The sequence below is a fragment of the Leuresthes tenuis genome, unplaced genomic scaffold (genome assembly GCF_036924035.1).
Source record: "Leuresthes tenuis unplaced genomic scaffold, fLeuTen1.0.hap1 SCAF_4, whole genome shotgun sequence".
NCBI classification, from domain to species: domain Eukaryota; kingdom Metazoa; phylum Chordata; class Actinopteri; order Atheriniformes; family Atherinopsidae; genus Leuresthes; species Leuresthes tenuis.
Window position 1 is genome coordinate 18,103,941 of NW_027325358.1, and position 25,570 is coordinate 18,129,510.

The 25,570-nt window shown below is 44.0% G+C and overlaps 1 protein-coding gene across 2 annotated transcripts in view; it reads left to right on the top strand.

Moving 5' to 3' along the window:
* The first annotated feature begins 217 nt into the window (after positions 1-217).
* The window catches only part of znf827 (zinc finger protein 827), a 63,922-nt gene continuing 38,569 nt past the window's right edge, over positions 218-25,570 (top strand). Inside the window, exons 1-2 of one of the 2 annotated variants that reach the window (XM_072384897.1) lie at positions 218-540; positions 21,768-23,045. In XM_072384897.1, coding sequence (XP_072240998.1) covers positions 498-540; positions 21,768-23,045 — 1,321 coding nt within the window. In that variant the 5' untranslated portion in view covers positions 218-497. The remainder of the gene's footprint in view (positions 541-21,767; positions 23,046-25,570) is intronic. The other variant, XM_072384898.1, reaches the window with a different exon arrangement.

Consider the following 25,570-nt stretch of genomic DNA (forward strand, 5'->3'; position numbering starts at 1 on the left):
TTCTTTCCAGCAATACACCCTGAAAGCTTGGGGGCACCTTGTCCGTACGCTGCTCTCGGGGGCGAGCTCCTCCACTGTGTGCGTGCGCGCGAGGCTATGTTTGAGTGTGAGAGAGCGTGCGAATGTGTGCGAGTGAGTGAGCGCGCGCGTGGTCGTGTGTGTGTGTGTGTGTGTGTGGCGCGTGTGTGTGTGTGTGCGTGCGTGCATACGCGCGTGTATCTGCTCTGCTGTTGCTGCCCTTTGATCCCTGCATTAGTGTTAGTTAGGGGCTCGGAGACACACTTGCACCGAGAGCAGCCATAGTCAAGACACGGCAACAACAACAGCGGCACCTCCTCCGCCTGTGTTCCCATTCCCCAACAATACACTTTAAACCGAGCAAAGCCAGGTGCACGACCAAGTCCCTGCCATCACTGGCGCCTCCAGTCTCAATGGGAAAAACCTTTTTTCTTCTTATCCCTAAACAAGGACGAGAATGTGATTAAAAACGGGGGAAAATGCCAAGGAGGAAGCAGGAGCAGCCCAAGCGCCTGCCTTCACGTAAGTCGTTCACTCGTTTTGTGCTATTTTAACGGCTCTCCGTGTGTTTTGCGCAGTAGTTTAGGGTTATAGAGGTGAAACAGACAAAAGACTCGGCGTAGGTTATTTCTCCCTTTTTAGGTCCGAGCAAGGCAGCCATGTTGTTGGCGATGGGTAACGTTAGCAAGGCAGTGAGTGGATAAATGATACGTGGCTTTAATAAGAGTAGAATCGATAAAGGTCCGGTTCCGCTAAAGGTTGCGGTCAGTTGGCATATGTGTCGGTTGTGTGTGCGGTACAACGGCCGAGCGTTTTCGGTAATGTGTTCGCCTCTGCTTGGTCGCTTTTCGGGTAGAAAGGGGAGGATCTGGGAGTCTGGCCGCAATAAAATGAAGGGTCAGTCGGATCAGACAAGCCAGACTCAGGCTACCCATACCCCAGTGTTCCTGGTTAGCAATAGCGCTATCTACCAACGCTTGGTAAACTTCATTTCCTCGGCTATAAACGTCTTAACTTTCGCCTCAGTTTTTGCTGCTTCAAATCGGGAACCGAATTCGCTCGCGCTTGTTTATGGGTTCACTTAAAAAAATTAAAAAAAAAATTTAAAAGTGTGGGGAGATTCTTTTCTTTCCAAGCCGATGTTTTTTTTTTTTGTTTTTTTTTTCTACCCCTCCCAGCTTACACGAAGGCTATGTCAGAGCCATGGTCGGTCACCTGAAGTTCAGGGTTTTTCCCCCCTTCCCTTTGCAGCCATTCATTGCAGACAGACTACGATCAATAACGCGGTTAGAAAAAAGGAAGCGACACTTATGCGCTACGACGTTGCATACAGCAACGCTGTGCCGGAGCAGAAAGCTATTATACTTTCCAAGTTGTTTATATTGGTCGAGGTTCGTACACTTTTGTGCATTTGACCCTCCGTATCTTCGATTTTGTCCCTTTATCAGCTCAGATAATGAAACGCTGCAATAACACAGCTCGGCCACTGGAGGATTCCTTAGATGTTCGTGGGTAATGACAACGATTATTAGAGTGACATGTTGTTTTTTTTTTTTGTTTTTTTTCTTTCTCTCCCCTTCTTCTCTTCATCAGTTCGGTTTAATACACGTGTAAAGCAAACGGCCCAATTAGTCACATTGATATGGAAATAGAATGAATAATTGAGTGGCTCGCGTCTAAATGAATGAAGACTTGATGCGTTTGTCGTCTTTATTTCTTAAATGTCACACCGCGCCAGCTGTTCAACATCATCGCTAATTTAGTGTTTTTTTTTATTTTTTTACTGCTTATCCAGCACTCAGGTGTTTGACCGGAGGTTGAACTTGGGGGGGAAATTGCAGTGGTTAGTTAGAGGCATAAAGGTGGACACGAGGTGACGGTGGATGCAGTGACTGGGTCTCTGTGTGAGAGTGTGTGACAGTGAGTCCTCTCTGATGTGCTGCATCAGAAGTGTGGAAGTCACACGGATGGACAGCAACCGAGCAGGGTTTGGATGTATCATATATATAAAAAAATAATAAATAACCCACTGGCTATGCTCATCATCTAGCTGACTGTGTCCCAGCATATTTAGTGCATGCTGGATTACAGAGAGAAGGCACGTTTTCCTTTTCTTTTTTTTTCCCCCCTCCTTCAGTCAACTTGCCTTGTAATTTCTCTGAATGGTTCCAGTTTGTTTGCGCGGCGTGGACCATTGATTCACATTCGCGTCCTCTTCCTCGCAGTAAATATTTGTTGTTTTTGTCAGTGGTGCCACTTCATTTACAACGTGTTGTCATTGTGGCGGTGGCTTGTGTACAGGTATTTGTTTTAGTGACATCCACTGCTCGCGTTCAATCATCAACCTTTTAATATTCATAGGGATCAAATCCTGATCCTAATGAGGCAAAGTGTTGTCTCTGGGTCCCCGGTCGAAGGTAAGGTGTGGAGTGTTGTGGTTAGGCTCAGGTTAGAATATATACACACACACGCATCATAGGCTTTTGTCTGTCTGAGGCATATGAATCATTTTTGTGATATGAATCCATCTTTAATGATGTTGCACATGTTTCAGTACAAAGTTCCCACCCAGGAGGGTAATGTTGATCAGTTCATCCATTCATTTTCTATACTGGCTTTATCCAATTCGGGGTTGTGCCTAACAACATCCAAAAATACTCTTTATTGACACTACTTTATTTCCCTGGAAAGAAATAAAGCACCACTTTTTGTCAATGACAGTGTCTCAGGATGGCCCTTGTTAGCCTGAGAAGATACAGTGAATATTTGCTGAAAATCAACTGAATTCTCAGTTAAGATCACTGAAAAGTTTCAACTTATCAGAAAACCGGTGGACCTAAAGTAAGAGCCAACAGCGAGACTGCATGCAGGAGCTAAAGTCTGTCTGATTTCATACGACTGTAATCTAAGAAGCTCAGGTGAAGTATGTACGAGTCAAGCACGAAGACCAATGCTTTCTGTCTTTTTCAGCATAAAAAAAAGTCTAAATAAACCCGTAACAATATTTCAATTAACCTGCTTCGTAACAGGTTTTGCAGATTGCATTCTCTTCACCCACGTATCCGTGCTTTTTGTGTAGGCATTGTGCCGGAGCGCTGCTGAGCCTGTGCTCATGAGTTGAATTAAAGTCTTCTGTGATTTTTTTTTTTTTTTTTTGGTGTTGTCCCCCTCCCCTCCCTCAGTCAACAAACTGTCAGAGAAGAGTATGAATTTGTCAAAAGATTTTTGCGCTTTGTTTTGGATCTTCCCACTCTAGAATGGAAGTGTCACCTCTTGCCAGCCGCTGTCAGTCTGTGTGTTTTCATTATGCAGCCAACAACAAGCTGGTGGTGTGCCAGCCAACAGGCACAGTATCGAGCTTCAAATCTCTTCATCTGTGGCGAAAAGGGGAAAGCTAATACACTGGTTTTAATGCAGAAGGTGCTTTATCTTCGCGAAGATCAGGATATATGGCTTGTGCTGCCCAGTGCGCATCGTGTTATTGTCAGTGGCACAGCTTGCGAGAAGAGAGACTATTCTTTAAGTCTGCAAGCATGGCGCCCACATGTAAAAGTAAACACACAACTCTGTGTGTGCGTGCGCGTCTATGGGTCTGTGTTTGTGTGTCTGAGGGTACATAAGCTGGCTATGGAGGTCACGGTACAGTATGGCGCCTTCACTCTGACAAGCAAACATGACCTTTGGTGCCACAATGGAAACTGCCATTCCTTTTGACCTTGCACCGTCTTATTGTTTGTGCAATTTTGCTGCCTTATTACTCACTCTTCGAAGTTGGGAATGTTTAATTACTAATGATTTAATTTGTGTGACTCTTTAGTTTAGAAAACAACAAGTCGAGTCAGTCAAAATCAGGCTAAACGATCGGCATTGTTTTGTCATGTTACATGGCACAATGTGCAAGGACGGGTTCTGGGTTCATTAGATCGAAGGATCCCCTTCACATGTTTCTAACGGTCAGGACCATTCATACCACGATCCTTGGTGTGGATTGTCTTTACAATCTTGGAGAACAACTTGTGTTCTTCTTCTCTGCTCCCCTGATTATCTACATTTAAATGGAGATGTTGGGGCATTTCAAGACATAATTCTGCTCCTTTTCTGTCAGCCAATAGCTCAGTGACAGGGTGGCTCTCCACCTTACTGTAATGGTGGGTTGCTGGCTCCCTTCCACTTGCTATGATTATAATGACCTTGGTGGGACTGGGGCTTAAAAACATTGGATTACGGGGAAAGGAAAATGAGAGGAGGTTTCCATTTCCCTCTTGGCATAAAGTCTTCGGGCACTTTCTGCCAAGAATCCCCACCTCACCACCTCGGCCCTGTCCCCCTCCCTGTGATTTTGATCGGGCCGGGGCGCACCGGTGGCGTCGGGTGAGTCGAGCTCAAGCGAATAATGATACACAGCCTTGAAGTTGGAAATGAATTACAGGGGGGGATGAAAGATGCTGGATGACTGGAACTGTATATAGTCTTAGAGAACATAGAAATCTGTTTCCAATAAGCAGTCATTTTCTGTGGGCAAACTCGACTCTGCCATTTGTATTGTATTTGAAAGTAACGGGAAACACAGACTGATGTAAATGATGTTTGTTCGGTAGGGCTTAATTGGCCTGCTCTCGCAGAAGTAGCTAAGCCTTAGGGCTAGGATCAATATTTATACATAAATGTTAACCTTATTTGCTACTTCAGACGATTGGCAGGGCACACAGACAAAAGCTTTTATAGCACTTAGAAATAAAGGACTTTTAAAAATCAAAACCTTGTCTTAGCTCGTGCTTTAGACAAGAATAATGTAGAACATGCTTTTGCAAAATAACCCGCTTCACATGAGTGTTAAAACCTTTATTTGAATTGGTGTTGTACTTGTATAATACTAAGGCCTGAAATAGGTCTTATATGGGACTAAATGTTGGTGCAGAACTGAGGTATTGAGCCTGTTTTGTTTAAGTTTAACTGTGTAGCCTGGCCGAATTTACAGTGACGTCAGTAGTAAAGTAGAAAGGTTTGTGCATCAATAACCAGGTTCTTGAGCTTCAGCGGGGAATTCCCACAAACTTAGCTTTCATAATGGTAAATGGACTGTACTTGTGTCGGGCTTTTCTTGTCTAGTTGACCGCTTAAAGGGCTTTTACACTACAGGCCACACTCACCTAGTCTCACACACATCTTACAGACAACACACACATTTCATCACACACACACCGATGATCAGAGGCAACGCAGAGTCCAACATGTGGGGATATGGTGTGAGGGAGCCGGGAATCGAAGCTCTGACCTTCCAATTGGCGGACGACTGCTCTTCCCCCTGCGCTGCAGTCACCCCATAATGTGAGAGGGGCCTGCACACATTTACAGCGATTTCATTAACGTAAAACAAACAGGCAAGGTGTGCAGAACGCAGAAGGAGGGAACAGAAACACTGCAAGATGCACGGGTTTTATCCGTGGTCTGAGAGATTCTGCTGCTGTTTCAGAATCGCTTCATATTGTACAGACAGGTTTGATGGATATGAACTTGAAGGCTTGGGTTTTGTTAGGCACGGGCATCCAGAGCTTTAGCTCCACAAAGAAGCAGCAGAACTATTTACTAGCTGGAGCAGTAGACTGCGTTTTGCCTGGCACACGCATATGTAGAGCACCGCGACTGAGAGAGAGCGAGCATGGCCGGTCACTGTTAGCATCGGATGGTAGCTACGTTGTGTCTGTGGATGCAAATGTGGTAAGGTGCGTGCGAAGCCACATGAGGTGAAAGATGACTTGTGTCATGTTGCTGCAGCAGCAGATGAGACGCGATAGAGCTGCCGTTTCATCTAAAAGCTCTGGTTAGTGAAGGAAAGAGCTCTTCTCAGGTAGCTAGTCCACCTCTGTGGTTCTCACACATCTTTAGTCACAATGCACATGAGTAATGAAAAGATCAATTGCCAAAGCACGCCTTTATAAATGTGTAAAGACGGATTATCTGAGGTTGGGAAATTCTCATGCTACAACAGTTAAGTAGAAGTGTAGATAAAAATGAACCAAATAAACCAAAAAGAGTTTGATGAAAAATAATAGCTCAGAAAATAAATAACCCAAGAACACACAGCAGTAGTTCAGAATGGTTTGTTCACTGAACACAAATCATAGCAAAAAGTCAGTTTAAGGTACACTGTTGGTTTGCGCAATTAAATGTTTAAGTGTTCCATGCCATGGACATGAGTACAGAGGGTCCGCCGGAAGAAAGACGAGCTCTTTGATGCAACTCAGAGAGATGAGCAGCAACATGCAGGCACAGCGAGGTGCGTCAATCTTTATGCTCAGAGTATTCCCAATGATGTGTAAAAATCGTCATATTGCCCCTACTTGGTCATGTAATTTTAACTACCTTCTTATATCACGTGTGTGTGTGTGTGTGTGTGTGTGTGTGAGCGCAGGGTGTTTGTCTGACTGTGGCTGGAGAGTAAACGTGATGCTGCTGTCATAACATGGGAAGTATAGACAGTTCTGCTCGGCCTTTTGAACTATTGCTAAATTCCTCTTACGAAAAGATCCTTCGGATCCTCCACTTACACTGCAGTTCAAAATCTGAGATTAGGATAAGACCAGGAATCTGCGGGTGATCTCAGTTTGAAAAAGCCAGTGGAATGGTTCCGTTAATGTGGTTGAGATGTTGCAAACAAAGGAACGCCATTTAGAGTGTGTATGTCTCTCGGTGTTTTTTTTCGAACAATTGCAGGGGAATCCAGTTTGCCAACTCGACTGCAAACTCAAAGCATGAAGCACTTGTAAAGCACCCTAACAGCGTGAAGTATAAACTAAGCGGGGACAGATGCACTGATGGAATTGCAGCATGTCTGCCAGCAGCATTTGGAAGACAGGAATCTGCTAGGAGGTCTGCAGAAGTGAGTGAAATTACAATAAAATTCCACACAGCCGACCATGTTGTGAAAAACAAGAGCCGCCATTCGCTAAATTCAAGGATCAGATATGTTGGATTCGGAAAAAGAAGCTCATCGGCGGGAACGCTGATAGGTCGGGCATTTGGAACGACATGCATGTAGCAAACTGATTTATGTGATGCTTGTACATTTTGTTCAGTACTCCTAAAAGCTTCAGGAGTGCTAATGGTGGGAAAACTTAGCATGGAGCCCTGTTGAGGTGGGACATCATCCTTGCAGATGCACAACCATTGTTTCACGGTGTCTTCTATTAGGGGTGATATTCAGTGGGGAGTGTGGAACGTATGAGCTGCATAAAGGCGGTCTGAGCTTTGAAGAGCAGACCTCTGGCTGTCACCTAAAGTATGCGAGTCCAGGTAGCTTAACTCTTCTTTCAGTAATTACTGCTATGAAAGCAGATGAGATGCAGAGCTGGAGTATCTTTCCATTTTTTTTGCACCTCACCTGTTTGGGGTCATTATAGATTTCTAATACCAGCTCACAGAATGAAGTCGTACATTTACCCGGTCAAACCCATTATTAAGCTGTTAAAGTTCTTTATAAGTTAGACAGAGCTGAAACTGCAGTGACTTTTTTTTTTCTTTTTGGTTAATTCCTGAGCAAGAGATAAGTGTGTTATAGCAATCCACTGAGCCAGAGCAGCAAGGGGTCTTTCTTCCTGAAGCATAAAGTGCACTGCACCAGCTTCAAGATGTTCTGCTTTAGACTTCCCGAGTGAACTCGGAGGGGGAAATTTTGTTAAAACGCAGACAACACTTCTTTTTTTTTTTTTTTTTTTCATATCAGCAGTATGGCAGAGGATCAAGCTATTGCTTACTTATCTTTAAGATGAGCCATGCTCCAAGCAACACCAATGACAGATGTGACACCGTGTGCAGGCAGCTGTGCAAGGGAGGGAAAAACAAAAAGGAGCTCCATTAACCTACAGCTCTTTGAGAGAGGGACAAGGTCCTGCAATCCTGCAACCTTGAGCAGTTTTAGGAAATTAATTAGTAGCCACTGTTTATCACGAGCAGGCAATTGACATTTCTGAAGAAAAGAAACAGAATTGGTTTGTCTGAAGATAAACTTGTTCAAGAAAATTGTTGCCGTTGGAACATCTCCAGTCCCAGGTCAACCAGTTGTGGGTCTTATGTACGTCTAGATAGAGATGCCTGATTTAGAAAAGGTCAAAATAAGTTATGTATGTGCAAAACGATTGCATGAAATAGGCTTAGATGTTTGCGGTGGCATGACCCTACTGAAGGAAAAAAAAAAAAGAGAGAGACTGGGATTTAAGTCACTTTGTTGTGGTGTAAAGGCTGGGTTTGGACAAGAGCCGCTGTAACAACATTAAGTGAACAACCTTTTTCATTACATCCATTATAAAGTAGTTCTAAATCAATTTTGGTCGATCGGATAAAAACTTTGCTCAACTTGTTTTTACCTTTTGCCATGAAATCATGCAAAACCGAGAACTGAAAACTGTGAAATCAAACTCAGGATTGACTTTTTTCCCCCTCCTTTTGTAGACAACAACTTTTCTTTGTTTCAGGCCACTGCAAAGAGCCCTGAATGTTTTCAGCAGAGGTATTGACAGAGTGTGTTTGAGCGGCTAGTTCCTTTATTTCTACCTGAAGTTGTGTCTGTGTTGTAATAAAATCTTTCCCAGTGGCAGCAAAGAAACACGAAACTACTTATTCTGTTAGTCGTGGCATTACTGCTGGCAACTTTAGAGCTACATATTAATGTTCCGTTGTTAAAGTTGAATTCAGATTGCAACAAGACAAAAGAAGTTACCTGTCCGTCATCGAATATTTTCAAAGTTCCTTCATTGAGCAGATAATCCTCTGCCGTACCAAACCAGGCAACAGGAGCTGTCTTAAAGCCTCCTGTACAGTACCTGCCTGTATGCCTGGTCGCAATCAGAACCCCCCTCTGTGTGGAATGGAAGTGCCTCAGTCTCGGTAACGATTTTTTTCCCGTGTTGACAAGTCACAACATGGAGATCTACAGCTCGGAGAGCAGCCCTTTGGCTACGCAGAGCCCTGCTTGCACTGAGTAATAGCAATCTCACAGGAGTAGCAGGCTTTCAGCTGGCAGCAGTTCATACGGAACAGCTCGCCGGTGCAGCTGGGAAAGACGGAGCAGAGTGGAGAGGGAGAGAGGAGCTGGTGGTGGTGGTAGCAGTGGAGATAGAGGGAGGGAGGAAGTGGAGAGGAAGAGCTGTTAAGAGCTTTGGGCGGTTTCTCTGTTGTTGTACCACACAAGTGCATCCAGGCCCTGCAGGACAAGCCTTTAACAGGCATGAGGGATGGAGAGCATGAGAGGAGTGGAGGAGGCGGCAGCGGAGGAGGCGGTGGTCTGGGCAGCTGAAGCCGGCCAGTCGTGCCAGACGCCTGCTCTAAACAGGGATGTGATTTATTGTTTGCCTCTGTATCACGTTTCACTCTTAGAAAGACACACTGAGAGATAAAGAACATTCTCAATTGTTTTAAAAGAAAGAGCATCCCCTCTGGGCTGTGGAGAAATTCCTGAGCATGTGGTACATCATTAAGTAGTGTTTGAAAATGGGAAAAATTTGGCACAAGATGTTATGGTTTTCACTTTTTGATTTCTATAGATTGCCCTTTGATTATTGCTATTTGACTGTATTACTTGCTACATTGGCGTAGTGCACATTAACTGTCCACAAAGCTGCCTTTGAAACATTTGAATTTAATGTAGGTCATTACTGTACGTATATTTGCTAAGAGGCTGGCCAACACGTCGATCTCTGTCGCCCTCGCTGAGCACAGTTTGCATGGTGCAGTGCTATGAGATGACCTCACTTCCTGTGTGGGTAGAGGAGAGGGCAGGAGGCCTCTTATGCACACATGCACACACTTTTCCCTCCTGAAGCACAGCCTGGCTTCAGTTAGCCAGACTAACCCCTCTCTCCACTTTGTGTGGAAGCATTTCAACTTTGCACTTTGAGCCAGACAAGAGTAAGAGATGGGCTAATGTCTTCAACTAGTTGGGCTAACAGCTGTGTGTCTGCAGCTTTTCTGGACATAGGACCAGTTCACTCGAGAGATTAAAAGTACGGAGAAGGCTTACGGCGTGGGTTTGGGGGGGGGGGGGGGGGGGGGGGTTTTCTGCTGCTACAGACACACACAGCATTGTAGGGCCATGAGGCAGTGACAGCTCTCTAGGGAAACAATATATCACCTCTAAAAGGAGAGTGGAAGTGTTTGGCTGCGGGACAAAAATTCCGAGAAGTTAAAATCATTGACGTGATGTCATCTATGAGGAAGCTATTGTCAGTGCAGTGTGAGATTATTTATGATGCTTAAAACGCAGGTGAACATCTTGACCGATCCAGTGTTGCACAGGCGCCGCCCCCTGTTGCACACTGTGCCTGTAGCATCTCGTGCTGCATTGAAAGGAAGATGTGTCTCTGGTCTTACCCTTTCATTGTTTACCAAGGACATTTGATCACTTGATTTTGCCCTTGTGATGCTAATGAGATTAGCTAATCGCTGGATATTTCTGAGTGAGGAGCCCTTTGGCTTATACTTCCTCTAAGAACCAAAACCATAAGCATGAACAAATTAGCAAGTTAATGTGTGAATGGACATAGGAAATCACTCTTAAAAAGACCTGAATCCGAGGGGTCAAATAGTAACTGCCTATGTTTTCCCATACCCCATGAGTGTTTTGAACGAGGGCCATGTTAGTTCAGATTGCTATGTCATTAATCCCTCGTACTCTACAGGGGAGTGGTCAGTGGCAGATGTATTTGCGCTTCCTCCAGAAGGTTTTCTAGATTAGCACAAATCCTCCCAGAAAAACCGTTTAAAAACCACATTTGGCACGCACAGCCAGACTTTGTGCTCATAGCTGGCCAACGACAACCATCCCTCCCCTCTACATCTCATTCTGTCAGACTCCCCTGATTTTTTTTCTTCTTCTCCTTTTAATCCCCCACCTTGTGGTTCCCAGAGTGTGGCCCCGTGTTGATTTGGACTGGGGAGTGTCATTGTTTGGAGATTCGGTTCTTTCATTTGCATGTAGCCAGCAGCCACTTTTCCAGTTTCAGTGGTTTGACCTTGTTGTACCTGCCAGCCAGAAATGAGATCATCAGAAGAGTAGACGAGAAGCTGACATCTCTCCTCCACCTACCCGTGGCTTTAAGTGATGGTTGTCATAGCAATCATTATGCCACAGAACAGACTCAGTGGGTGAAGGATGGCTTTGAATGCGCCAGCCTCAGGTCACAACCTGGTTATGACAGTATAGATAGACCTGTGAGGATTGGTTGCAGTACATAGTCTGCACAAAGTAAACAGCTGCATATATAGCTTGTTATGTTTGTAGATTTCATATTGAGTTTTAAATTATTAAGGCAATGCCGCTTTTTATACCACTAAGACAGGAAATGCAGGTATTGGTGTAACAGAGAGGGAAAAAGCAGCATGGGGTGAACAATGCCTCATATTCCCATCATCTGCCCCAGCTAGCATTTAACATGGAGATTGGAAATGGAATAAGCCCCACCACCCCCTCCCCAATTCTCCCTGGACCTGCATGTAAATGAGGTTAGCGGTGAGCATTTCCTGCTGTGCCACAGCAATTTTTCTCCCCTTCTTGTGCCCTCCTTTTTCTTTTTTTTAAATAATAGCCCGAAAGTGCTCCCCCTGTCCTTGGGTAGGGACCAGTACCAATCCTGATTAGTGTCCCTGTCCTAAGTGACAGGCTAAAATCCAAGCAGGCAGTGCCTTGGGCACTTCTGCCAAACTGCCGTCAAACCAATACCTCCGTGAGAAAAGACACCAGCATTTTCAAGATTCCCTCCCTCTTTCGTCTTTCTCACTACTCTGCTCTTTCTCCCCTGCTGTTCTTTGAGTGTCTCTGATAGATGCTGCCTCTATCGCGCTAACAAACTGTCCTCTTATCTACGTACATGTACACATAGAAATACCTCTCACTCTGCCTCCACCTCCCACTGGACCTTGCTTTGTATCGCTGGCTTGTGTGGCTGCCATAGAGCCAAGTGTCCCTTTTACCAGTAGGGTGATTTACAAACAATACATGGACGTTGCACACACCCACCTTCCACCCTCCTACTCTCTCTCGCTTCTCTTCTACAGGCACACAATCACCCCTATGAGGAGCTTCAGTATGCCAAAAAACTACACAGCAGGGTGATGGCCTGTTCTTTTCACACTTGTTCTAAAGAATGTACCATGTCTTCTTGGGGAGCAACATCCACGTCCACGCTGAGCGAGCCTACTTTGTGAGGCAGCTGGAAAAAAGAAAAGAAAAATCGATGACTCGCCATCTAGTTTTATCAACTGGCTGATAATTACGAGCTTTCAAATGAAATGAGTTTGCCTGATACAAAGCAAATACACAGGGGAGCTGATTCAGTTGCCACGTCGCAATGTTTGGGAATGTTAAAGAGTAAAAGCCGACTGAAAATTATGAATAATAATCATGGTTTCTAATCAGTTTTACTATGTGGAAAAGAGTGAACCTGTGCAACTGATCTGGATTTGTCAATCAGTGTGGAAGCAAGCCAACACTCTCTTTTTTGAAAGTTGGAAATGTGTGTATGCACAGATATGTGGATAGCATATCTAGCAGTTTTCACATTGGCTTGTGGAGCACTGAAGGTTTTTTTTTCACCATATGTGGTCCTTTTTAAGTGTCCAGCACATGTTTACTTGTATTCAGCTTCACAAAGGATCCGTCACACACGTGCCTTGTGTTCCATGTGTCTCTGCATGAGCAGCTCTTCCTCACAGAGGTAAGAGAGAGGCCTGTGAATCATGCCATTTGAATATTACACTGGCTCCCGTTTACTGGAGAACAAACAGGAGGAATTTTTTTTCCCCCATTCAAACACAGAACGGGTCCATTTGATGTCCATTTATTCTGAAAAACAGAAGAAAAACAAAACAGAAACGAAGCTGAATAATTTCTGATATAGATCTTCCGGTTTTAAGTGATAATTTTCAGTAATTAGCTTTTAGGTCAGGATTTTAGGATTCATAATTGACCTAAGACTTCTCAACAACATCTTTCTGAACTACCGGTTGCTTTTTCACAAACAAAAGAATTGAATTTGTGCTTTGGCTGACTTCACACAGACTTGGCATCTGGCGTTTACTCTCAGACACATTAGGATTCATAATGGCAATGTATGAGGCAAATGTTTAGCAGACTATGGCTTCTGAATACCTTCCCCCATCTGACACAAAGTAGGGCCGAAGGGACACTGAAGGAATAGAAACTATATCACCAAATAACTGTTCTTTTGTCTTGTCAATGCCGGTCCTCATGGGTTCAAAAACCAGGGCCCTTATGTTTACTACTGAACTTTTATACAATTAAAATCTGGGACCTGTGCCTGTACTGAAAAAGAGAAACGCCAGAAAATCTGGGTAAAAGACTTAAATGGCAACACTTTCACAGCTTATAACTAATAACAAATGAGTTTTGATTCATAAGTTGTCAAAACGATGTTTTCTGTCTTACATAATGTGACATTATTATCCTTCACGCCTGTGTTTGCCTTTGACAGACACCAGAATCTGCCTTCCTCGCCAACAACATTTGTCACTTAACTCCAGGTTTTCTGTTAGTTATCTGTTATTACTGTCTTGCTGATTGAAACGCATTATTTCAACTTCAAAAATCCACTTGAAATCTTAGTGGCAGTTGACAAACGTGACTCATCGAGAAGCAGCATTTTGAATTATAAAGATAACTGAGTGTTTGCAAGTTCTAACCATGAGAATGATTCATCAAGGTTCGATGCCTCATCTGCTGAAAATAGCGTAGTTAACTTGCTGTCCTCTAAGCTGTAATGTGAGACTGACCTCTGCTCTCTAAGCTTTCACATCCTCACCGTAAACACCGCCCATGCCGAGACGTATCATTTGGTTCCTCCGTTTGGTTACAAATCCTCTGTGGGGTTTGCTTTCGTCTCTTGTTGGAAGGCACAACACAAGCCAGTAAATCTACAAAATAAGATAACCGTTATGATCAATGTCGTATTAGCAAGTTTTCCTCTCCGCTCGTATCCATCCATCCATTTTCTATACCTGCTTCGTCCAGTTCACGGGGGCTGGGACCGATCCCACCTCTTCACGTCATGTTCAGCAAACCTGTGGTAATTGAATGGAACCCATGGAACCCATATAGAGCCCAACTAATGGTATAATGTCTGGTTCTGGCAGACATTGGGAAACTTCTGCTCTTCAGCATTTTTGTGCACTTTAAACCCTAAAGTGGTCATCTATTTTGAGTGCATTTGATTTCACAACATTGGATGGAAAGTATGGAGGTAGTTTTATTTTAGTTTTTATTCTAGAATGACATCAGGAAGCAGGTTTTCCCGCACAATGTTAATATTTATGCGTGCCGTTCAGTTTTTTTCTTTAAAAGCCGCGCACATATTTTTATGTTTTCACACACACACGCAAACATACCAGATCAAGGCTCCGTGACGGTAGGAAACCCTCGCTACCGTTGCCAACTAGACGTAGCAGCTTTCAGACCGCTTTCCAGAAACCTTCAGCCAAAATCGCCCCAGAGAAAAATGTGGCAACCTTTCGAACAAACCTCAAATACTTTGTGTGCAAAAGTATCTGTCTCAGGTGCTGCTCCTTGTTGCTTCAAGCACAGAGGAGGAGTGCTGGTATCGGAGCATTAGCGATGGTAAGGACTTAAATGTGATGTGGTGGCTGCCTCCTCGACCGCAGTCTGTTCATGGCAGAATGAACGAGGAGCACACGACCGTTGACTTATCAACTTAATACTGAATTGAAATATTAATAAGTAAAAAGTGCATTGTAAGCTAGTGTTGTAATATACAACCCGCCTCCCACCTCATACTGCTACAAATATAAACTCATTCTGTGGGAAATGTACACATTTATTAAGAAAACAGTTGTTGATGTCCATTAACATCACTTTGTGAAGGCTCTGCATTGTACATTTGAACTGAATCAGTTCACACATATGCAAGCTCTCCATACCACAGATACACGACCATCACAGATACACAACCATCACAGATACACAACCATACGATCACAGATACACAACCATACCATCACAGATACACACTATACCATCACAGATACACACTATACCATCACAGATACACAACCATACCATCACAGATACACAACCATACCATCACAGATACACACTATACCATCACAGATACACACTATACCATCACAGATACACACTACCATACCATCACAGATACACACTATACCATCACAGATACACAACCATACCATCACAGATACACGACCATCACAGATACACACTATACCATCACAGATACACACTATACCATCACAGATACACACTATACCATCACAGATACACACTATACCATCACAGATACACAACCATACCATCACAGATACACACTACTATACCATCACAGATACACGACCATCACAGATACACACTATACCATCACAGATACACACTATACCATCACAGATACACAACCATACCATCACAGATACACACTACTATACCATCACAGATACACACTATACCATCACAGATACACACTATACCATCACAGATACACACTATACCATCACAGATACACACTATACCATCACAGATACACAACCATACCATCACAGATACACACTACTATACCATCACAGATACACGACCATCACAGATACACGACCATCACAGATACACACTATACCATCACAGATACACACTACTATACCTATAGGGTACTGGATAGTGTAGTGGTATGATTGCCACCTTTCATGTGGGAGATCTGGGTTCAAATCCCTTGCATGAAAGGTACTATCTCCAGTAGGGGTCCTTGGGCATATACCATCACAGATACATGCATTTTTAACAAAATGCTGGAGGCTAAACATGCACGTGTCAGCTCAGCACCTGTGTCATCTAACCAGCCGACTAATTTCTCTCACCAAGGCCAAAAATAACAGGATGAAAAAGAAAAGAAAAAAGCTCCATTTCCAAATACAGTAAATGAGAAAATATATTTCTGCGTGGAATATTTTTCCTTCAAGTTTGGCTGTCATTTATGAGCTTTAGTGAAGTTAGCTACATGTTGGCAGGCTATTGTTACAAAGCAGATGAATGCCATCATAAGTCATCACAGCCAGCGCATCTTTAATCTGACTCTACATGTGAAATCAACTGCACAAATGGGTTAAAGTTGAGATTTCAAAGGCTGAAGAAGATAATACAGCTAGCTGTAACAGTAGCTTTTCAGAGACTGCATCACCTTCCACACTGAGGTCTTTGAATGAAGCTTGGGATAAAACGTAATGGTTAAACAAACCTGTCCATAGAGTTTTCTCAGGTTTCTCATTATAATTCAGATTTCTTTGGTGTCTCTTCACCTTCATTTGTATACGTGAACCACTTGTGTAGCGTTATAGATAAGCAATTCTATATTGTCTACAGGTAGTTTTAGAGACCTCATTTGAGGTATTTAACTCTGCAGTCGTTGTTTGAGAACTCGTGTAGTTTGGCCAACATGCGCCATAAAACGCCAACATAGTTCTTATATTGACACACGAACGCACCACTCTGGCAGACTTTTCATAGTTCTGTCTTTTTCGATCCTTTTCTTTGTAAACCTTTTGGAAAAAAACGAGACGTTAAATGCACAAACATCGTTTAACATCTCTGATAGCATCGCACCGTGATTAGAAACTGTCTGCCCTTTGTCCGCCCAGTTGAAACGGGGACTGGTAGACAGAGATTGGATTTGACATTTTCATGTGCGATACATATTTCAAATATTCTGATGCAGTTTTTGGGACAGTGATAGACAGCAAGCGTTGGCCCGTTTTTCACTCACCTATTAGTGTCATTAGCGCTCTGATGCTGGTTGATTTTCAAGCCCGGCATGTGAAATACAGCTGGAATGATGATCGGAATCATTTAGTGAGAAGCTTTCTGTGTTTAACACAGTCACAGGGTGTTGCCACAGTGAGGTGAATTGTTATGGTTGTGTTTTTTTGGGTGATTTATTTATACAGCTCAATTAGTTGTTAGGGACACATCAGTGCAGGTGAACTGAATTCGTGGACTGTGCTGCTTGGCCGCAGACACATTTACGTGTAGTGTGTTTGTTTTGGAGAACAGGTTTGGAAATTGCACTCTTTTCAGATTCAGTTTTTGATAATGGGCCCCATGAGCAGCTGTTCAGGTGTGTACGGCAGGTGTACGGTCCACCAAAGTTTAGTAAACCAACGTTGCCAAACACGTGTTCAGCTGGAGATGATCTGATGAAATCCTTTTTTAAAAACGGCTGAACTTAGTGTCACTTTTTTTTTTTTTTTGCTGTTGCACCTCAAAGCGGCTGACACGTGATATTTAATGATGAACTTTGTAACGTTGCGGTTTTATGCTGCTCAAATGCAGTAGATGGAGCGCCTCTCTCCCTCGAGCAGTTTGGGCCCATTGATTTGATGACACATCTGATGTTATGAGCAAGCGCATACATTTTTTTATTTATTTTTTTTGTAAATATGAGACGCTAAAAATGGAAGTGAAAAATAAACCATGGGGTAAAGTGCACTTCATCTGCATTGAGGAATTTCAGAGGTCTCAGTCTCTCAGTTGTCTCATTCTCTTCCAAGAACACTTCTCCTTCCTGTTTCACCTCTGGCACGCCGCCCAAAGTACCCACAAACCACGGAGGCCAAGGCTGAAAATACACACATGGTAATTTGCACTACATTTCAATACGACTCAACCACCAGTATATATAGCCCTGCAGCCTGAACCCTGATCCTCGCCGAGCATATCGGCTCACCTCAGATTCCAACTCAAAGATGAGCTCTGAGTGTTTTTGTCACAGATGCAAGTTGGACGAAATAACCAACGGTTGAACAGAAATGTTAATTCAGACTTAAGAAAATTTGACAGCGAAAAATTTGAATGTCTTAAAAGAACACGGATCAAGACCTGGTAGGCTTAGCGTGTCAACAAAATTTATTTAAATTTTCAGATATTTTATAGGAAGAACATGCCAGCTTATCAGACTAAAGTAAAAGTGGATATAAGCTTCACATATTGTTAAGCCCTGCCAAAAAAGGGAGTGCTGTTGCTTTACAACATTATAGACAGGCCATCAAACCATTTCTAAGTTTATCAAAAGTATAGAAGTTGTCCACTGTGCTGGATAACATTTGGCCTCGTCACTTGTCTCGCTCATGTGTCATCAGCTACCAGCGGAGGTAACGCGATTGCTCCTGATGAGAAACGGATTGACGGCCTATCCTTACAGTTATTTATTGATATATTTTTGCATAATTGCATTTTCCTGTCATGGAGAGGGAGAAAGGGATTTGAGTGTGAGAAAGGAACAAAAGAAAAGCATGTTGGTGTAAAAGAGATCAAGGAAGTGACAGATCATGCAAAGAGGAGAGAGATGTGATCCTGATCCAGTTTGTCCCAATTAATGGAATTACCTTCCTCTTCGGGAGTCTTAGTCATTTGCTGAGACTTGAGCCAGCCAGTGGTGCATCTCTCCCACCATATTGTCCAGCGAGTGCTTAATAAGGCAGCCCTGACCGCTGGGCGTTCTCATTAGCATAGCCCGTGGCCGTGGCAAGCCCCGCCAGGGCTCAGCCGGACACTTAATTACCAACACAGCTCCTTCTTCACTTCTTCACTTCTTCCATGCTCACTGCTTTCCTTCCTCCATCCTTACCCTCTGCTTAAACCCCTTAACCCACCCATAAAGACACACACACGTACACGTACAATCATCACCCACCGAACCTTAGCAGGGAAGAAAGGCTAATCATTTTGGTGATGTAAATGTGATGGCTTTAGTCTGAGTACGTTGTGGCAGTCTTTTATGTTGCCTCACTTTGTAGGGCTTTGCGGTCAGCAGTCTTTGAGATTTTAGTGACTCCCTGACCTGCACTACTTCTCCCTCCATCTCTCGGTCTCTCTCTCTCTCATTCTTATATTAGCTCATGGGCATGACTCTCCTTTTGACATCGACGCAGTATTGATGCACCCCCATCCAACCTTAATCGGCTAATGGCCTCTTCTTCTTGCCTGCCCAGCCAAATCAACCCCTCCCTTAACCATCCTTATATCTGTCCCTTCCCTCCTTTCGCCTTCTCGTTTCCTTCGCCCTACACTTCTCAGGCCTGGGGTCAGTGATGGCAATTTTCGTGCTCGGCTAAGCAACAGAGTAGCTTTGTGTGTGTGTGTGTGTGTGTGTGTCTGAATGAATCAGTCAGCATCCTTCCTCAAGTCATATGATGGATGACCCCTTGACCTACCTTTACCTCTGTCTTTTGCTCTTCTTTCCTTTCTCTAATTCACACTCTTCCCCGTTCTATTTTATTAAGATAAACTAAAATCTGATGGCTGTACTGAACTTGTATATTTAAGCATTGGCCAATATAATCTTGCCAAGTTCACAAATGGGGATTGTTGAGAGCACTGTGTGCTGAAACAGCCTGAAAAGTCCAACTGCTTTTAGCTGCAGTTCCTGACTGTGAGCTCCCAGTTCCTTTTTCTGACTGATTAATGCAGTAATTTTCCAAACACTGTGAGTTACATAGATGCTTCATCGAGATGTCTGGTGTGCATCTCTGGTCAAGCTCAAGACTTCTTTCTGGCCTTTCATTTATGTAGACTCAGCCTGGACTTAGATGTCTTACTTTGTCTATGATATGGTGGCACCATACATCTCTGTCCTCCACGGCTGCACCAGTGAATCATTTGTGTGTGAGTGATAACAGATCCAGACTGCTGAGCACCCTGCAGCTGTTTGTCTCAACATGCAAGTCATCCCCGCCATTACACCGCTAAATGGTCCCCTTTCAGTGGCAGACGCTTGCCGCCTCAGCCTGTATCTCCATGTCTCCATCACTTTGGGGGCTGGGGTAGTTACTGTCACCAACCCAGCCACTGTTCCAGAGGCAAAGCAGTTGACTGTGTCAGAAACAATGCAGAGGAGGGAGGACTTAAGTAAGTCATTTTGACTATGCGTTTGCATTTTCATTAAAAGTTTGCATACGTTTTTCCCGTTGCATAGGGGGAGCTTATGGCGGAAGTGTTGAGCACAGAGCTCAGATGAAGCCGCCTCAGAGGTTGGGCTGGAGATCACGACCTTGGAAAATGTCATTCTGCCCACGGGGGTGGCTCGCCTGTGACACATAGAGCCATGGTAGTGGAGTTCATCACTACACTGTAGTACTCAGCCTTGTGCTCAGCTGCACCTAACCCCAAGGTTTAAGAGTGAACCTAGGAAGCAGGAAAGTTCAGCCTCAGAGCTGAAACCTTGGGTCAACAATATAGCGATTTCCCTCTAACCACATTATAGCCATTAGTGACTCTTGCTGCTTTTCACATGTCACATGGAAATGGGTCAAGCCCTACCCTGCAGGACACACTGGCTTCTACTTTGCTTTATTTCTGTTAACCCTACTCAGGTGGCAAAATGGCTTCAGGGGTTATGGGAAATGGGGTTTACAATCAGTACATTTTGGTGTTTTTGTTCACCTTTATAACATTTATACGAATGGAGAAGTGTCCTGCACTATATGTTGATCAGACTATGCACTACAAGCAATGCCCACTGGAGTGAGGTCTACTAGAAGTGGGCTTGTGTAGAAAGCCCTAAAGCTTCAAACACAGCCTGTTACTTTGGCTTGTTGTGTTACTATGAAATATAAGAGGGCAGTGTGGATGTATTTCGGAACTGTTCAGCGTTGAGAAGATATACAGAAGTGTTTGATATCTGTTGCAATAAGAGAATAGTGGTTATGGTGGGTTGTGATTTTTGTACACCCTCGTGGACCACAGTGAGCCACGCTGGCCAGATGTCAGCCAACTTTCATAATCCCAACAGGTTGCTGGGCTGGGTTGCTTGGCAACCCGTTTGCCTATGCCTGTAAACAGAGAGTAAACCCACCAGGCCTCTGTTAGGGTCATTAGGGTGAAGACAGCTTTGGTGTGAGTAGATCTATGTATGTTTGTGTTAAGACATTTCTCGTAATTCTTTTATTGCTTTATGAGTACGCATGAGTACCCAGTTTTCTCATAAATCTCAGCCTGCTTCTTTGTATCAGATGTTTGGGAGGTTGTGTACAGTAATGCAAACAGAAAATGTCAGTTTTGACATTTTGTTTCACCCAGGCTTGGTGCTTTTGACATATTCTTATGGAGGTTTGTTAATATGTATCAGGAATATTCACTTTTCTTTGTTCGCCCTTGTCTGGCAAGCTGTAATGTTTTGCTTATGAATATTGATATATGAAGTGTATATTAATGACCCTTGGTGACCTTAACCCTATCCTTATTGGCTCCCTGGTGGTATCTGCAGGCTCATGAATATTAATCTAGTTCTGTAACCTCCATTACCCTAATCTTTGCTGTCTAGCCTCCCAGAAGGACCCGTTGTCATGGTAACCCCTTTACTAGGCTCTTCCAGACCAAGGGTGGGAAAAATGTGGTTTAAAAAAAAAAGGGACAGAAAAACTAAATTACACAAAACTCTTGTGCCATGTGGAAAGCTGCCATTACATGTAAAAAAGGGTGAAATTTAGACTTGGAGTTGTTTTTACTGGTCTCCTTGTTCAAGCTTTAAACGTCCATTTGAATAGTGTTTTGTAAAGTTGTGTATGACAGTTGAAAATAGTACACTGCATTGTACATTTCTCTTGTTGCTCTTAAACAATGTAAACATGCATTAAAAACAAACTTTTAAACTGAAGTATTGTCAGCACAGTACTTGCACAGCCACTTGCCACTGGATAAATTGTTTAATATTTCTCTCTTCTCATAGATGTGGACGGCAATGAGGAAGGAGGGACCGATGGCGTTGCTGTTGATGAGGAAGCCTGGTTTGGGAATGCCTCTGACACGCGCTCAGAGTCGTCATCTTTTGGAGACACCCAGGATGAGCTCCTCCTGCACAGGGGCTCCTCTCCTGATGAACAACCTGGGGTCAGCGCTGGGTCCGGGGATCATGATACCTGTGGAGTTGAGAGCTCACTGGGTTGCTCGACACCCATCCATCGTGCCTCTTTGGAACTTCTGGGTCTGGATGGAGGTGCATTCTCGGCCCAGGACACACTCTCCTCTGTGGTATCGTCACTGTACGGCGAGACAGCATCTCGAGCCCTGGGAAAGCCCCTTAGCAGCAACCTGCGGCGCCTCCTGGAAGCTGGGTCGCTCAAACTTGATACTGGGGAGGTCCTTGGCCGATCACCCAGAGGAAGCGCTGGGGGAGAATCGCCTCCAATCGCTCTAGCCCCACCGTTGACCCTCTCCCCATCTTCCCACCATGCCCAGCAGTTAAGTGCTCTTGCCCGAAAACTGGCCAATAACAACAACAATAGTGGCTCTGCCTCACCTGCCTCCTTGGCACCTTCAGTCACCAACATTAAGCAAGAGCCCCATGACCCCTTTAACTCTATCACCCCCAGCAATGGCAGTGGCTTTGTATGGGCAGGTGTAGCAGATAAGTGGCCACCGGCCACCTGCTCTACACCCTGTGGCTCCAGCCTGTCCCCAGACTCTGCAATCCAGAAGTTAAAAGCAGCAGCCAATGCTGTACTTCAAGACAAGAACGCTGTGGCTTCTTCCTCAACGACATCTTCCTCCTCCTCTACCTCTGCCTCGTCTGCAGTGCCCACCCTGGGCGGCGGTGGTCGAGGAGATGATGTTGTGCGCTTTGATGCCTTCAACTCTCCGTTTAGCCCACAGTCAGCTAGCTCTACCCTCGCTGCTCTTTCCAAGAAAGTCAGTGAGAGGAGCCAAGCATCGTCAACAGCCAGTGCTGCTTCAGACCACCAAGCCTCAGCAAGTTCCTTTCTCTCTCTTGTGTCAATGACCTCCTCTGCTGCCTTGCTAAAAGAGGTGGCAGCCAGGGCAGCAGGAAACCTGTTGGCAGAGAAGAAGGACGGTTCCCCCTTGGCACCTGCAGGGGTCCTCCAAGAGGATGTGAAGCCCCTGTTGGACAAGAACCAGAAAGCATCCACACCCTCTACGCCCACCCAGAGCCTAGAGTTGTTGATGCCCTGTACTCCAAAGGGCAGAAGCAAACCAAACAACCAAGCAGGTAATCCAAATGTCCAAAGAAGTAATTGTGTATGCATAAAAATCTCTGAGGTGACTATCATCATCATGGCATAGCCACTTTATTTTCGAGTCATCATTGAGCACATTCACAAGTGTTTTAAAAGTCAATTCTTATTTTTCGTGGAAGGTAAAGATATGACCTGACTGTCTCCGCCCCTCACTGGTTTGTACGTGTTGCCCTCAAAGAATCAAATGGTTAGGTTCACGCCTGAGATTACGTGATTAAGAGATTAAGCACTCGTTCTTTTTTATACTTACTGTTACTGTTGGAGAGCAACATAAGACATGTGGCAATGTGCATAAACTGCTGGCCTATTTTTGGGTTACCTTAAATGACAAAGTACTCAGAATATGCCACTGTTTAAAACACAAGGCGTTTATCCTTTGCTTGACAGTGCACTAAAATATTGCCCTAAATTAAGAGCATACCCACCTCTCGAGGCACCACTACACCACCGGATGAAAATTATTGCACATAAATCTAAATAATGGTTGCACCAACAAAGAAAACAGCCCATCTTAGCTGGGGTACATTTTTAGATATTTTTCCACTCGAGATATTATTTCTTGAATAACACACAGTTGTGCCTTGTGATAAACACACAGTCGGGCTCACAAAGTTGCTGTACTAAAAATAAGTGATGCTATGTTTGTTTGGAGATACATTTGATTATATTTATTTGAAGAGATGACAAATGTGCAAGATAATCCTCCTCTTCACTTCATGTAGGGAGAGGTTTCCTCCTCCTTCAGTCAAGAAAAAGTGGTACAAATTGAATTGAAGATCAGAACATATAGTGCCTTATTAGGCTCTGTTCCATTCAGTACTTGCAGATGAAAAGTAAATTAAAGCTATTAATGCTCATGGATAAGCACTAGAAGAGTAATGTAACCACAACTCCAAAAAGATTACATGTCATCAGAAAAGCAGAACTCTGAACCTCAATGTTTTCTCCAGCTTTGCAATAGTTTTGTTCTCACCTCACGGGTGCTGAAGTAGCAAGTAGTGTAGCCTCAGCTTAACTGTCAGCTGAGCAGAGAGCATAACCGAGAGAAAACAGCCCTGGCTGGCCTTCTAGTCTGGGAAATGGTCTGTGTGCTCAACGGGGGGGTTCCGACTGAGACCTCACTGCCTTCCCAAAGCAGCTCGTTTGTGCTCGGATGTGTGCACTGCCAAAAGGGGGCCGTCAGTGTGTGCTCGGCACAGCGGGAAACCCTGGAGTCCATATCCATCTCAGCAGCCTCCTCCTGGCTTCAGCCCCCGCTAACCAGAGCCCTCTGCACTGATCAGCACAGTAGACTTAAGGCCAAACACATCATACTTTCCACTGACTGGATACAGATGCGTGCACACACTCTTTTTCCCTCTCACACTTTCTCCCCCTCTCTGTGTTAGTCACAAACGGCCATGCAGAATAATACGCAAGCATGTGCTCAGATGTAGACATATAACCTAGACAATGGTGCACACAAAGATCTTTTATATGAAGAGACAGCTTTGGACTCTAAGTAGTCTTAAGGGAGAACTGAATGCTTTCAGAGAGATTGATGGGCACTTTTGAAGGATTGTGTCGCAACCCCGCCAAACCTAAAATGGCTGGATCAGATTGACTTCAGACCGATGAGGCAGTCGATGTAATATTCTGTGATCTGCATGCTAAAAAGGGGGGTCTGCTCTAACCCAGCGTGCTGTCAAGGTCGGGCGGCGCTGTAAAAACGCAGGTAGCTGTTTGGTCGCCAGACTGAAAAATGTGACCTTGATTATTGACTGTCATGTCTTGTTTTATTGTCATTCCTTGCCAGTTAGAATACAAAACTGTCACAGAAAATGTTTGGTGCTCTACATGCTTACGGAAAACTTCCTTTTTCTGATACATGACTGCAATTACATGGGAAACAGACTTGTTAAACAAAAGCAAAAACGTACCAAGCGCACATACTCACATCCCAGCCTCCTGTTTTATTTCGTTTTCATTCGCCTTGACTTCAAGTAAGCAGGAGTAATTTTTTGCGTTGTGATCTCTGCAGAGCTTGGAGAGGTTGGGCCGCAGATGGTGGTTTATTGTTGCAAATAGGCAGTCTCGAGGTTTTACACCTCAGGTCAATGAATGGCTGAGCACAGTAATTTCACCAAACACTGATTACCAGATGTTTTTCAAGGAACAGCACTGGAATACTTATGAAGCCATCCTGACAGGCCCTTGTAGAATTTGTAATGCAATCATGCCTCTTTCTAATAAGACCAATTAAACAGTAATGGATGCCGGATATGAAGCCAACAACAATAATCGAGATACTAAAACATGCCTGAGTTTTTACTTTCATTGTTCCATTGCCTCCAGCTGACTTCTCCCTTGATAGTTTTCATCATTAGGTGTGCAGACGTTGTCCCTCAGAGATCTGAGCAAGGTTGAGAGTTGCTTCCTTATTTAAGGGATGTTTTCAATTTCTTTACACAAATGAGGGTGCATTTCTGGAATAACAAAGACTCAAGTATAGATTCTA